Here is a 15,427-nt window from a genome sequence, read left to right as displayed (position 1 = left end):
AGGGATCAACTTCAGTGCATGGTGTTGGTGTTGTGTGGGCAGCCCTGACTCTGTACTGAGCTCTGCCACCACATGCTGGTTACTCTGATTTTTGTATTTACCTCAGGAGGCCAAAAGTCACTGACAGACCCTGACTCTGCCCAGGGACACAGAGCTCAGAGTGGCTGAAGGGGACACACAGGACCCTGGCGTGTCACCCCAGCCTTTGCAAGTCCTGCAGGCCAGGGAGCAGCCGAGGGCTCCGCGCCCTCCTCGCAGAGCTGCTGCAGGCAAACAGAGATATCCCAACAGTAATCCCACAGCACATCTGCACCAATAATGAAATTACACACTCAGTACATGGGAATATTTTATTTTGACTTTACATGCGGTGTTAAAAACCCAAAGAACGTATTATTTACACATCCACAATACAAGTTTACAAGATATCTATACATGTTAAAGTACTCTATAGTAATAGAGCAGCTTCATTTAAGGGTTACTTTTTTATGCCGTACCATTAAAAAAGATACAATCTGCGTTTACCTTTGCACAAATGGATAAAGCATCTTTTATTATTAAATTAACAGAATAAGGACTAGGTTGAATGTTAGAAATTTCAACATAAATACTGAGAGAACTCACATTACCATCTACAAGGCAGCACAATGTTACAGGAGGTTATCAGGGTTCACATACATTTATCTTCCGGGTCACACAAGTCTGTATTAATATTTGTAAAGTGAATTCGGATCAGTTTGTGTCTTCTGACAACTGAGTACATTTTAATAGTTATTAATCTGTAGTGTTTTAGTTGCAAGACAGAAGTGTTTAGGAAGAAAGATCATTGATTTTTGGATCCAGAGGTCTCAGGAAATAAATGTCCCTTACAGCCTTACAAGAAAAAAATGACTACTTCTATCCTTTATTCTTTGTTCTGTAACAGAGATCCAGTTTTTAGTGACTAACCTTTTCTCCCCTTTGAACACATAATATAAATCTCCACCGTCTCTGAAACCCGTTGCAGTTATTTGTCCCACTAATTCATGAATATTCCTCTGCCATGGTTATTTCTATAGTTATGTTCAATAAACAATGTGGTAGTGTGTAGTTTGCAAGCTAAAATAGCCATCTGTGTTGAACATCAGCTGCAAGTGGATACTGTAAACCCTACTAAATAGCTTACACAACTTTAGCAGGTGTTCCATTACCCTAGAAACCTCATTTGATTTCACATTATAACTGTTTGATCCTTCAGAGAGCTGGAGTGGAATGTTTATCATGGTAAGGTGATTTAATGCTGCTGTCTTCATGGATTGTAGGCTGCCTTTAGTTACCATTAATTATTCTTGCGTTTTATCTTTTTTTTTTTTTGGGTGCTGTTGAGAGGTTTTACAACTGGCACTCGGGAGATATGTGCTATAGTGAGAACACTTGACAGATTTAAATTTTTTTTAGTACTTTTATCATTTGCATGAATAAGGCACAAAATGCACAGATTCAGGTAAACTCACACATAATATTTACAGAATATTGTCATTACCTGCATGACTTTGGAAAAAAAACAAACCTTACTTTACACAACAAAAACAAATTGATTGCACTACTGTTGAGTTTTCACAGACTGCTTCTGCCAGGCCAATTAATGTTTCTCCTTTTTTATTGACAAGAGTCTATCAGCGTGTAGGGCGTTATTAAATGCAACAAAAACGTGACCTTCTCCAGTTACACCGGCGTTTGCCAAGTGAACTGACAATTAGCTGCCCTCAGTGAGAAGTACAGGGGCTCGAGTTCACAGTGGCCAGGTATTGGATGGAGGCACTGTGGAAACACAGCAAAACTCCCCCGTTCCAGCCCAAAACACTAGATTTGAAATGCACAGCTCTGAATCAATAGCAGCATAACAGAGTTATGAAGAATTAACCACATCTGCACTCTTTGACTGGGTGGCTCTTTCATCCAGGCGTTCCCCTCGGAAGGCTGTCAGAGATGCGCAGTTCATCCGTAGCTGGCTCCAGCTGAGCCCAGCGGGCTGCAGAAGGCAGAGTCATCTGTTTGTTCAGTCATGCTCAATGTAAACAATTCCATAGCATAAAAGATGCAATGGGAGCCTAAGTACATCCTAGTGTGTACAGTACACACACACATCCACACACACGCACAGCTTTATCTGTGGCAAAAACAAAATGCCACACACATGGAGAGAAAAAAATAATGCTACAGTTGGGCCAGAGACTTAATTCCAGCAAATTGATTATTAACCCAGCTATTCATTGAGACATTACCATTTTCTGACATTTGTGCAAGAGGCAAGGTGAATGCATACATAGTAAAATGTTCACATTTAATGGGAATGACCACACTTAATGGCAGTCTAAAATGGAACCCATTTTTCAAGTATTTGCTTACTGATTTTTTCCCAACAACTGTTGTTTAGCTATTTAGAACAGTAACGTAGCCCCCACCCCATTGTGCTACATGTCTCCTTAGCTCCAAACAAAAGAAATGTAATGACCAGCACTTTCCTTTGTTTTTTTTTTGTGTTTGCTTGTAGCAAGTACACCAAGTCTTGCTACAGCTACATGTGGCAAGACACAGATGTTGCTCAAGTAAAGACAGTTTCTTTGGCCACTTTGTTCTCCTTAGTAACAAGCAAGTCTCTGCCTTATGTGTCTACCACAACATCATTTCAGAACCTGTACAGGTCAGTGCCACACTCATTTTAGCACAGACATGTCCTAGTAGCTGTATTTGTTCAGTGGTCTGACTGGTGTTGTCTGAGGGACGAATGAGGGTTTTGGTGGCACGTCGGGTTTTAGGGAGGGTGTCCTCTTTATTCCTGTGCGAGGCAGGGTGCCATTGCTCGTGTAGCTGCTTTGCCTAGACAAGGAAGGCTGGAGGTGAACGCTGACAGGCGTCCCTTGCATGTAGTCCATCTTAGTGCCTGCCGTGGGAGCCATGTACCCCCCACGATTAATACTTGGCTGTCTGGATAACAAAACACCATTTGGTGAGTTCAAGTTTTTAGGAAGGGCAGATATTGAGTGCCTCTGTGAAGAATTTTTGTGATAACCCCTCTGCCTTTCCAAAGAGGTCATTGGTACTCCAGGAGTGGTGGGAACATCCACTCGTTTTGTGGGACTGTTTCTCGGCAGAGTCGATGGAGGAGAGTATAAAGACGCCTCCCTGTTGGGAACCTTAGGTGGGATCTCAGACATATTGCCCATTGGATCCAGCATTAAAGTCTGGTGGGCCACTTGAATATCTCCCATAATTGCTTTGGGATTATTAGTAGTTTCATTTAAGTGTTTCAGAAAATCATTCAGGGTGTTCCTGGAATCAACAGATCTCCTGTGGTCTCTTTTGCTGGATGATTTTGTAAGTGGATGATCAATATGTTGCATCTTTTTGTCCGCCTTGTGCGCATTAGAATTTGAGAAAGATGTGTTGTAGTCATGGGTAGCATTGGGAAGAACAATAGCACTGGGAATATGTCCATGACTTAGAGGAGAGTGGGGTGGAGGACTAGAAGGAAAAAACTGAGGGCTTTTTAGGGGGGTTTCTTTTCGTGAAGCGTTGAGGTTACCGTGCGCTTTGTCCGACTGACTCTTCATAGCCTGCAGAGTCTTTTGTTGGAGAACTGGAGTAGATTCAGGAGTTGGAAGTGCAGCTAATTCTGGAGGCTGTCCCCTGTGGTCCATCATCATGGACTTGGTATCGCCGTTTGGAGGCAACTCCTTCCTGCTGGTCAGCAGGTTTGTGTACAGTTTGGGTGAATCAATGTTCTGCTGATACTCCTTGACAGGGCTGTCAAACAGCCCATTCAGTTTGGCAAAGCTCCCGCTGGAGTCAGTGCAGGACTGAGCCGATTCCGCATCTTTGTGTATTTTCCTGGATTTCCGCACAAATATATCCCGGTAACAGTAAACGGCCACTCCTGCAATAAAGGCTCCCAGGACAAACGCAGCAAAGACACAAGTGATTAGGACATTCATATGCACCATTTGGTTGGACTCTCCTGATTGTACTTCCCACCTCACACCTGCAAAAGACAGACAGGATATCATAAATCCACAGGTATTTCATACTGACACATGTCAGAAGAAGGCACCCTTCCTCATGGAAGTGTCTATTAAGTGTTTTTAAGTGCTCTGGATGTGGTGTTGGTGTAACTCAGTAGGATCCTGCAATCTACTCCACTGGTGAATGCAAGTAATTTTATAAAAATAATAAAATTACTGTGTGTGTACTGACAAGGCTAAATGAAGACTGTCCATTTTCTCTGATAATGAGGAATGCTTGTCGCAAATTCTCTCCTTATATTATGTTTTGTTTAGCCTGTCCCAAATTTCCTTTAAGGCTCACAAATAGGGGCCTTATGTTATTAACATTAATGATTTCTGCTGGAAAATTGAGGTTAGAAGGTCCTACTGGGCCAGACAGCAATTAATAACTCATGGATGGATTTCTCTCTCACTTTCCTGCCCAGCTCATAAATCAGTATCAAAGGAGAGACAGGATTATGCAAATGTTGTGTAAAAATGTATAACATATATACTGCATTGTTACAGCCACACTAACGGAATACAGTAGAAAACTTGTAAACTACTCCACTCCCAGGCTGCTGGTCCTGGAGTGGCAACCTGCACTCATTATGCATGTCCAAGTTTGAAGATAGATAATGTGATTCTGTTTTAGAGCACTGATTTTTATTTTTTACCAATAATGAACATAATACTTGCATAACATTATAAAAACAACTTAGGTTAAATTATTAGAGAATGTTAAAACTTTTAGCTTAGACCAAGAAATTGAATATTTGATTAATTTTTTTTATTTGGGTATTAACAAGCTCCCTTTGATTTTTTTTTTTTAGATTTTTTAAAGCAACCACAGACATCTTGCAGCTAAGACAATGTTAGTTTTTAATGAAAGTAAATCTGTTGCTACCCCATGAGATGTTAAAATGAAAGAGCAAGAGGGAAGGAACAGAGTCACTTTTTGTTAGAGGCAAGGCCTTTGAATATTGTTAATGTTCAGGGTTACAGGTTTTAATGGCACTGTGCAGAAGCAGAAGGAAAACATGAGTAAAGTTCACTAATAGCTATGACACAAAATGTGATTCAGAACCAAGAGCAGATGATAATAAAAACTTAAAGCAAAACAGAAAATAACTGCAACAAATTAAAATGACAAATGCACGGCCATAATGGCTGATAGGAAACCTGATATGTTTTGTGAATGGCAATAAAACAGAAATGGTTTTTGGCTGGTGAGATTTTTTCAGTAAGTACAGAATTGTGCAAACATGTCTGTCACCTTGTTGTGCTATGCACTGAGAGAGACTTGTGTTAAATTTTGGTTAGGGGATTGGAAGTGGTTGACTGCAGTAGTCCTATTGAATAAAGTCTCAGTTGCCATAAGAACCTAATTGAAGGCTCACTTAGCTGAAAGAATGGCTAAAGAAAGATGAACTATAGGAACTTGAACAGATCAGGTTCCTTGTGTTCAGCTTAAAACCTCTGGATGTCTCAGTATGTACTGAGATCATCTCTAAACTGATGCTCATACCCAGAGGATAAAAATTCAGCATTTTCCTACTCTGACTCTTGTTCAGGACCATGTTCCAGCAAGCAGAGGTTGGGATATGCCCCATTTAACACACAGATGTCTCATGGAGCTCTGCTTTGTGTTCTGTTTTGCCACCACCCCCAACCCAAATGAAAAAACCCGAAACATAAGCAACCATTCATGAGGACTAACAGTCTAAACCAGTGTTTAAGTTACTGCTTAAACAGTTTAAGATTGAAAACAATAAATGGAGGTGCAGAAGGTAATTTTTTAATGTATCCAGAACTGCCATTGATTTCAAGGGGAGTTTTGGACCACTCTAGGATTAAAAAGCTGAGCTTAGAATCTGTGTTTCCCATTATAAGCTCTAAGCAGCACTTTGTCCATGGGATAAGTAGGTATGAAAAACATGATTGCACTGTCTGCATATTCACAGGAAATGGGTGTAAAATAGAGCCCAACAATCATAGCTCTTACATTTAACTTAAGCCTTAGACAAGGTTGAGACTATCAGGTTTCCATTCAGCTGCAATGTATTCCCTGGTAAGGCCTTACCCTTTGGGACACCTGATAATGGATCAGAATAATCAGAAGTGTTTGGGTCATCTTGAACTACAAATTTCCGAGAGCCAGTCACTTTAGGTTTCCAGGAACCAATCACTTTAGGTGATATAACTGGGATACTTGCCATTGTGGTAATGGAAGCTGAGGAGAACTCCATGTCTGTGGTGGCAAACAGATTTTTATTAACGTGTTTCATGGCACATCTAAGCTATAGCTGGACACAGTATTTTATGGGAGTTACATGTCAGAGCAAAATGTGACCCCCCCTACACTCTGCAGAAGTACAGATGGCTGATTAAAATCAATTACTTCAAAACTGGAAATATGAAAATAGTACATTTACACTTCAACAGCTGCTAGCCAAAAAGCCAGAGAAGTCAACTGTGAAAGCAGTGCAAAAGTTAAAGCAAGCAACTGTGGGGGTGAAAAGCACAACTTAGTCTACTTAATTGCTATATTCTTCACTGGAGACAACATACTTGGCTGCCTTTTAAACATCAAAAAAAAAAAAGAAGTTACTTGGAACGATGCACACTCGTGACAGGTTATGCCTGAGAAACCAGATCAGCTCCATTACTGCTATTATGGTATACCAGGAACTGCTGAATGAGCCATTTCTGCAGGTGGGGATAAAAGGAATGTTTTTAACCCCTATTTTGTAATGGTTCCTAAGGAACAATCCTGCAGAGATTCTGGCTCCTCTGTAATATGTTTGCTGAACAGACCCACCACAGCCTACATGAAAATGCACAGAAGAGGAAACTCATAAAATTCGGTTTACAGTCCAGTCTCATTTGCACCCTTGAGTATTTTGTGTTCACTGTCCCAGTAGGTTTAGGCAGGAAAGCCTATGGCTTGAGATCAGACTTGAGAAATGTACTTCAAAAGCACACTCATTCAGGACTTAAAAATAAGGTTCAATTGTATCTGTGTCATAAAATACCACTTTGAAAATTCAGTTGATAAGCACTCATAAATCCAGGCAGCATTTCTGTGTGACAGTTTTGTTTTGCTTTGTTTCCTTAAGTGAGTCTCTAACTTGCATTGTGGGTAAATAGATCTGGAAAATATTTGTCTCAAACGTTACTTCTTGTCAAGTTACAGAAGTGAAAATGTCAGAAATCAAACCACCAATAATGTTCTTCTGGCACTCTTACAAATTTAACATACAAATAGATTATTGTCCTGTTTGTCAGAAATGTGCCCTTGGTTTGAAAGCGAAGACCCAAGTTTCAAAAGCAAAGACTGGAAAGTAAGGCCTGAATCTTGCTCCTGTTGAAGTCAACACAGGTTCTGCTCTTGAGTTCAACAGAGGAGCACTGGGTGTCCCTGAACACCAGGGGCTGGTGGTGAACACCTTATTAGAAAAATCACTGGAGGAGAAAAGGATGCAAAAGTCCATCTGACAACAATGCACAACATTTTTTTGAAGCCACTTTTGTCTACACAATTTCTCATTCAGCTACACAGTTTGTGATGTTAAATTTTTTTCCATTAGCATAAACTACTTAAAGCATTTCAAAAATAAAGAAATACACATTTTAGAAAATGTGTATTTGTGCAAAAAGCTTGCTGGGAAAGAAGGAAAAGAGAAAAGGAGAGGTAAGGAGGAAGATGATGAAGTTCTGCCATTCATCTACTAGAGATGACCAAGAGGGGCATTCACAGACGCATGGCTGGGGATCAAGAGTAAAGCTTAGTGGACTTCGTGCAGTGAAGATGTCATCTATGTTAATCAGGCTCTTTAATAAAAGATGTCTCAATAAATAATGAGCTGTTAACATGCGGCTACACAGGGTGAAGTGCTGAGTGAGAAGAGTCTGACTATCTTTACCATCAGTGGGAACATGAGTAAAAGCACAAAAATGGAGGATTGCCAACTGTGCAAAAGGAAGGAAAAAAGGGCTGAAAATGCTGAACTGAAGGAAAGTAAAGGTCATTAATTCAAAAAAATTAAAAAAAACTAACCAGATGTTGGGTCGCCAAATATTTTGTAATCTGGTGTAGCTGTAGTAGGCAAAATTTCTAAAAGAATTAAAGGAACAAGTAATCAGTAAAAAGTAACAAAAAAGAAAGCAAAAGATCTCAAACCTGAGTAATGGAAAATAAAAACTAAAATATCACTGGTTACAAAAAATAAATTCTTCAATACTTTGCTGTAGACCCCAAATAGCTGTAAACTGGTGAAGGAAAGAGAAAAACTCTGCCACCCAGGACTAAAAAGCTCAGCTTTGTGAACATTCACAGTAACACCAGGTGATGTGTTCATCATGTTACTGAAAAGCTCATCAGAAATTTAACATCCACAGTGAGGTGTGGCCACAGACTACGGTGAGACATTCCAAAGGAGCAGCAGTGACTGTGCCTTACCATGGCAGTCCCCAAGCTGCGCCGTGTTGCCGTATTCGACATCTTGGACGTATCCTCCAGTGCTGTGGTTGTATGAAACAAACAAAGAGAACCTGCAATTAACAGTATTAGTAAGGATACAAATGGAGACTTTTTTTTCCTGGAAGCAGCAGATGGAAACATACACAAGAGCCAGTGTATGGCCCAAAGGATTGTACAAAATGTACAGGATAGTCTGGCTTTAACTATCTCTGTGTGCTTATGCCAGGAAATAGAAGAAAAACAATCCCATTTTTAACAACTGTATCATGTCTTCTCCATTGGGCATGCTCTTGGGTTTAGATACAACCATCCAATTATACCAGTTAAAGTTTGCACTGGCCTGCTACAAAGGCCTCTTTTTAAGATACAGCTGCTAGTGCACCATATATTACAGACTTGATTTGTGCAAAATGCCTTTGGTATGCATATATAACACCCCAGCTCCACTGTGGAGGCACAACCTTGCTCTTCCCACTGTGAATCCTGTGCTTTCATATCTGCAATCGCCTGTGCCCTAACCATGAGCATGCCTGGGAGGGGATACTGTGTCCTGTCCTCTTGGAGCTGCTCAGGTTTGCATGCTGCAATTTCTTGCCTTCCTGCTTCCAGCTGCTTTTCCTAGAGGTCTGCCTGTCCTCCTACACATTTAAAACTCCCACTGAATGCAAGTCTTCACCCAGAGGTTCCAGAATTAGGCCAGACTTAGCATTCTGTTCTCTTACAGATACAGTCCATTGGAAAAAAATCTTTACAAAACCAGAGATTTAGTAACTGTGTGCAAGGGAAGAGCACAGGGCATGAGCTCGTGTAAAGCATATTTAGAGATGCTGGGCTAACTTACAAAGGAGTACTTACAGCATGCCTGGTGTCACTCTTCCACATGCCTCATGGTCTAACCAGCCACAGTACGGGTCCCGTGAAGCAATACATGCCCTTGCAAGAGAAAAACCCCAAAAAATCATGCATGTTTTACTTCCTTCCAAAGAAATGTTGGTGCCCTTGCTTTAGGGAGGGATCAGGAAGGGAGCCATACTTTTTACATGACCCGTGACGCTCACACCGACTGAGGGGAATTCTAACGACGCAGCTGGAGAATGCCACGAACAGAGCATGGTGGTCTCTGTCCAGCTGGAGGGAAATGACTCTTCTGTCCTCCTCGCTTTCTGCATTGCACCTGGTCAGCAAAAACAAGGGCAGGCCACTGCTTTAGTGACTGTAGTACTTTGTGCACTAAACATTTTATTTATTGTCTGTGTAGCTACTGAACAGAAACTTCTCACATACATAAATGTAACCTGTGACTCTTTGCTGAGACATTGCTAAACAAACCTCTGAGTTATCAAATGCTGGATTCTGGCTCCTGCTAACAAGCTAGCTGAGAAGTTTGCAGAACTATGTAGGAAAAAAAAAAAATCCAAATCCATTTTCTTCGTTCTCTCAGGCAGCATAAGTATCATGAGAGAGCAGAAGAGGAGTCCTGTATTGGACGGCTGTAGAGTTTAACTGGAATGCTTCCACTCCCAAATTCTTTGTGCCAAAAAATAAACAACTTTAAAATGATCAGATATAGGTTATACACTATCAGCCACTCTTGAGCAACCCTCAAGATAAGCACAGATCATTTCTTTTTAACATCACCAAAGACTTCTGACGTTTCTAGAAGTATTTGCAGGAGAATTAGACCATGTCACTGATGTCACTGAGTGGAATTAGATTGTTCATTCAACCCATACAAAATGGCAAGTGACCAAATACTTTCAGGTTATTCAACATGAGGAACATGATGAAATGACAAACAAGTGGTGATGTTGGTGATAATGAGCTAGTTTACCATAATCTTTTTTAGCTAGGTTCCAAGGACTAGATGAAGAGCTTAGATGTTCTGGTAATACTCACTTTGCATGATTATATGCTTCAATCTCTTCCAGTAATATGCTGTCATTCAAAGAAAAAGGCCTGGTCTTTGCCAAGATTTTAAGTACTACTCCTGCTTCGGAGCCAACAAATATGACTGTGTAGTTCTGGTAGGGTCCAGCAGCGTGGTCTACAGCAATTGCTGTCAATCTGTATCTAGCAAGACCAGAAGGCACATCATTAACAGCAAGTTGTCTTGTTTTCCTTTTCACAGGTGTTACTTTTGAACTGTCATACCTGACGCGTGTTTTGGTAAACCAGGGCTCCTCAGTGACTGAGGGAACAGCTGAGTCCATCAATGGATGAGATTTGATGAAGGAGAGCGTTTCGTCTGGGAAATCAATGGAGGTTTTGTAAGCCTCTGCTAGGCCATGTTTTGCACAGCAGCCAGGTCTGAAATGAGAACAATATTGTTTTCCTCTTGATATTTTAGTTAATGAGAGAAGGCAGCCGGTTAATGAGCATCCTTATGGCTGAAGCATCAAGCTCTGCTTTGGGTTTTACCCAGCAAGGCACTCAAGAGTGCAGCTGATTTAAGATAGCTCTTTACAGGGACAATGTTATGACATCGTGAGTAAGAACCTTTTACCTTGGCTTTGGTACTTTGTCTTCAGGTACAGCTGTCCACACAGAGTCAGGAGTCTTTTGTTCTTTAAATCTCCCTTTGAAGACTTTCTCAATGTCATCCATGCTGAAAGCACACACTGCTGAACCAGGGATGCTGTAAAATTCGAAAAATAGTTTCAAGAACTCAGATTACGATGGCACCAATCTCAGTGTAAGAGAGAACCTGAGATCTGCCTTTGATGAAAGGTTGCTCATCTCTTACCTGTTGAGCTGTGTGGTGAATACACCCACAACAGTGGGCACTCCATTGATTTCTATGATGTCTGTGATAGACTGCAGAACATCAAAGTAGAAGAATGAATCCCCAGGAACTGAGCAGTTGAGCCGAGCTTTCAGAAAGGATGTCCAGTGCTTCTCCAGGACCCTTTGGGAGCCCCCCATGTCATTTTTGCAGATGCGTGCCACACGGGAATACACAGCCTGTGAAAGGAAAAAAGAAGGAAAAAGGGAGAGAGGCTTGAGAGATGCAAGGGAAACAGTGCTTGTTTCTGAGCTCTTAATAAAGCACCAAGATAATGTTGTTAACAGGAAGCTGCCATTTATCTGCACAGAGAAGATGAAAGCAAATGGTGTTCAGCTCGTAGTGCACAGGCATCTTAATGTATCACCAAGCAAGTGCATCTCCACAGTTTGCTCCCACCCTTTTCACCTTCAAAATCATATTGTTAGTGAGATTTAAAGACTTTAATTAACCATGTGTAAGGGATTTAATAATTTACTGTAGAATATCCTTCCATGGTGAGGCATGAGTATTATACTCTGTACTGGCATGACTGAATTGTTCAATATCCAGGGACATTAGAGAAACTTCTTTGAAGCTCTCCTTTTGTGTTGTTTTCTTTTGTTTCTTTAATAAGCATGAAAACACCCTCAGCTTTTCCAGTACTTGGCACAAGAGTTAAGGAACAGCAGCACTGAGGCAACAGCACATTGAAAGACACCTGTAGCGAGCTCACTAACAGCGAGAACAGAAACAGCTTTTTCGTTGAAGAATGCACTGCTCTAGTTCTTTTTTTCTCCCCTCCCTGTAAATTATAACTGTGATAAAACTGTGCAAGCTTTGTCCTAGTTCCTTCTTCATATTATGAGCTGTGCTGGTTCCTGATGCTGTTTTAGGATGAGCTCCTTCTGCTGTGACTCAACGCTCACGGTGCTGATACTGACCTTGCCTAAAGTGTTGTGCTCTACAGCAATTTCTCGGAAGAAGAAATAAACATAGTTCCCATATTCTATGGCATGGAGGAAATGTGGCTCTGTAAGAAAGAGCAAGGAGAAGTTACTTCAAAGAACTGCTCAATGGGCACACGACAGTGACACTGTGAGACTTGGCAGCTCCTGCCCAGGTCCACACTAGCCAAGGTGAGCTCCAGTCTTCCAGGTACTTCAGGATGTCCAAATACAGGTGCACTGGAGTTTAAATGAACTTGAAGTCTCTAGCATTGGCTAATGGACTGTAACAAGGCCCCACGGAAATTGTATTACAACTAAGGTACTTTGTTACTACAAATTCATTTGTTGAAGGATTTAACAAAAATTTTGTCTGTTTTTTTTTTCATTATGCACCTTTTTAATATTCTGAAAGCCTCATACATGCTGACGTTGTAGCATATGTGTAAACCAGGCTGACTGTGAATAACCTGACCTTCTGTGCCACTAAAATTACATTTGCCATGTGCATGGGAAAACACTCCCCAAATTACCTTTTATCCATTTGGAGTCATACTTTATTGTTCTTAAGGCAGATCCATCCCCCATGCTGCGATAAATAACAGCATCACTTGCCAGGAAATCTGCTACTGTTGCCGAATACAATTTTCCATCTAAAATGGAAGTTGAAAACATGGTATTAAGAGGCCTTTAATAATCTAGAGAATTCTGACTAGCCTATATTTTTCCCCATTTCTTTACTGTCACACTTCCCCAGACTGCTGTAACCTATTTATTAACAGGTCAGCTTCTAATCCTTTGGAGGCCCTTTAAAAAATTTAAGAGCAGGGGCACCATGACACCTTTAGCTTTCCTGTGCTTGCTTTAAAAGCTCTCTGTCTCCTTTGGTGTCATCAATCATTTAGACTCATTACAAGTAAAAGTTCTTACCAGCAAAGAGGGCGACATTGGTTTGTCTGGCATCAAATGGGCATCTTGCCAAACCACTAATTTCCTCCCCATCATACTCTAATGTATTCAACTAGAGAAGAAAAATAAATGGGTGATAGTGTCATTTCTATTTTGTGCACTGGCACAAAAGCAAAACATTGTCTTTCCACAAAACTTAATTCAGCACATTGGCTTCTGTCTGTTTTTATTTCACCTTGAAGCACTCTCCAGGCACACTGGATGTATTGGCTATGGTATAACCAGTGCAAGCAAAACCAGTAACAGATTAATGACATCTTCAGTACTCTTACCCGATAGTATCTGCACATAGGGTTAAATGCATTTGTTCCACAGACAAACACCATCTCATCATTTCTTGGAACAAAGACTTTAATGAAGTTATGGCATTCATCCTGAAAAGAGAGTAAGATGTATTAATCACAAACTCCATGTATATAATAAATACTAGTGTCATTTTTCATTAATGTGCTAAACTTACTTTGTGTTTGCCTTTCATAGCACAGTTCTCTCTGTCCTGCTGCTTTGATCTCCATGTTAATTTCTGTTAAAGGAGACCAGAAAGGAATATTTGAATTCGTTGCCACAGCAAATTCTTAAAACAACCCATTAAAACGAAAGAAAACACCTCTCCCTTTCCGGCAGGCATCTACTCACCTTGCTTGGGATAACTTCTGATTTCGGAACTTCATTTAAGTTTACAGTGTAAACCTGGTCCCTGTTTGCAGAGTAAAAAGACAGCAGTAAATTCATTAATTCTGTGCCTCGGTATTTGATAAGCTAAATCTATATTCAGAATGTTATGTTAGACCAGCAACTTCTATGAAATAGAATTCTGTGTTTAATGTAAATGGAAGAACGTTGTTCATGTGTAACATGGGGTGGCTTTGATTTTTATTGCTGTGGTCCTGAGATAGCACCTGCAGTGTCCAGCTGTCCATCCCTGTCTGCCCATTCTGCTGAGGACTAACCTGGGCTGTAAATATGTAAGTGTGTTATCCTCACTTCCTACAGCCCTGACTTGTCAGTCCAAGTTTAAAATGATCAGGAGAGGTTTTTATCAGGCAGGGCAGTAATATAAAAGAGGGAAAAGAGCATTTGATCATTGGTTTAAGCTTAACTACAGTAACTGCAGCCTTCAAATCCAATTTTCATGCACTGGCCATAGATATGGTATATTTCTCTGGGAAATTCTGCCCCAATTCTAATTTTTATCATATTCTGCACATTTTTCTAAATGAATTTTACACATAAATGCAAAACCAGAAGAGAAAAGAATTTTAATCTAATGAACTGAGTGAAGGAAAATTACCTGCCAGTGATATAAAGTGTGTCTCGAATTTTCAACATTAGTTGGAAGTCCAGTCTGTGCTGAGATTCATTGCCTGAAGGGCGTCCTCTAAATACTGGATATTGCCTTGAATCTGCAAGTAAAAATGGGCTACACCATCACTCAGGATTATAGAGCTGAAGAATCAATATATGGCATTGATTAGCTGTATATACTAGGTGTAGAAGGGTTTAAACTAAATTCCTTGAGTAATGTCTTGAATATAAATGAAGAAAAGATGGCTAATGTCAGCAAATGTTCTTTTTCCTGAAATTATTGCTGTATTTCTGATTGCTTTTTTAAGAAAATGATTAAGTGTTCTATTAAAGATACAAAGCCAGTAAACACAGTTCAATTTGAAAGGAATCAGATTTTTTTTTTAATTTCCCGTGGTGGGGGGCAAGGAAAAAAAATAAAATCAACACTAGAACTTTTTCCCTGGGGTTTATCAGCTCTTTATGCAGATTACTTACAGTGGTAGTCCACGACATTGATGGGGTCCTCGTCTTCGGGGAAGCTGACGGCCCGGCAGGGGGACAGGCTCAGCAGTGTCACCAAGGCACAGAGCACGGGGAGCCTCATGGCTGGGGACAGGTGACAGCACTGCTCAACTACCTGCAGACAGGACAGGGACACAGCAGTGAGGCTGTGGCAGCATGGGACACTGGCAGCAGGGGACACTGCTGGGAAACTGCTGCGTGACACAGCCCTGCTCAAAGCTGCTCTGAACCATTGATGGTTGCTAATTCTTAGCTGGATTTACAGGCACTTCCAAAGAAATGACGACTGTCAGCCCATTTAATTCACAGAATCGGAAATAGAGCATACAGGGTGCTGACCTGGCAAGAAATATTGTCAAACTTGGGATTAGAATTTTAATTAAACTGCAATCTCTTTCCATCCCCTCAATCACCAAATGTCATCCAACACACCCTT

The 15,427-nt window shown here is 40.7% G+C and overlaps 1 protein-coding gene across 11 annotated transcripts in view; it reads right to left on the bottom strand.

The window, feature by feature from the left end:
- Positions 1 to 336: 336 nt before the first annotated feature.
- SEMA6D (semaphorin 6D) overlaps positions 337 to 15,427 on the bottom strand; it is a 225,955-nt gene continuing 210,864 nt past the window's right edge. For 6 of the 11 annotated variants that reach the window (XM_066559186.1, XM_066559187.1, XM_066559185.1 and 3 more), the window contains 18 exons: positions 14,965 to 15,106; positions 14,474 to 14,585; positions 13,819 to 13,879; positions 13,643 to 13,705; positions 13,455 to 13,556; positions 13,144 to 13,234; positions 12,747 to 12,866; positions 12,211 to 12,299; positions 11,249 to 11,466; positions 11,009 to 11,140; positions 10,657 to 10,812; positions 10,402 to 10,575; positions 9,539 to 9,679; positions 9,361 to 9,438; positions 8,485 to 8,576; positions 8,083 to 8,139; positions 6,106 to 6,273; positions 337 to 4,021 (listed from right to left, as the gene is read on the bottom strand). In XM_066559186.1, the coding sequence (XP_066415283.1) occupies positions 2,718 to 4,021; positions 6,106 to 6,273; positions 8,083 to 8,139; positions 8,485 to 8,576; positions 9,361 to 9,438; positions 9,539 to 9,679; positions 10,402 to 10,575; positions 10,657 to 10,812; positions 11,009 to 11,140; positions 11,249 to 11,466; positions 12,211 to 12,299; positions 12,747 to 12,866; positions 13,144 to 13,234; positions 13,455 to 13,556; positions 13,643 to 13,705; positions 13,819 to 13,879; positions 14,474 to 14,585; positions 14,965 to 15,073 (3,267 nt within the window). In that variant the 5' untranslated portion in view covers positions 15,074 to 15,106 and the 3' untranslated portion in view covers positions 337 to 2,717. The remainder of the gene's footprint in view (positions 4,022 to 6,105; positions 6,274 to 8,082; positions 8,140 to 8,484; positions 8,577 to 9,360; positions 9,439 to 9,538; positions 9,680 to 10,401; positions 10,576 to 10,656; positions 10,813 to 11,008; positions 11,141 to 11,248; positions 11,467 to 12,210; positions 12,300 to 12,746; positions 12,867 to 13,143; positions 13,235 to 13,454; positions 13,557 to 13,642; positions 13,706 to 13,818; positions 13,880 to 14,473; positions 14,586 to 14,964; positions 15,107 to 15,427) is intronic. The other 5 variants (XM_066559192.1, XM_066559193.1, XM_066559194.1 and 2 more) reach the window with 5 other exon arrangements.

Source organism: Molothrus aeneus, chromosome 13 (genome assembly GCF_037042795.1).
Source record: "Molothrus aeneus isolate 106 chromosome 13, BPBGC_Maene_1.0, whole genome shotgun sequence".
NCBI classification, from domain to species: Eukaryota; Metazoa; Chordata; class Aves; order Passeriformes; family Icteridae; genus Molothrus; species Molothrus aeneus.
This window is presented reverse-complemented; position numbering and strand designations above follow the sequence as displayed.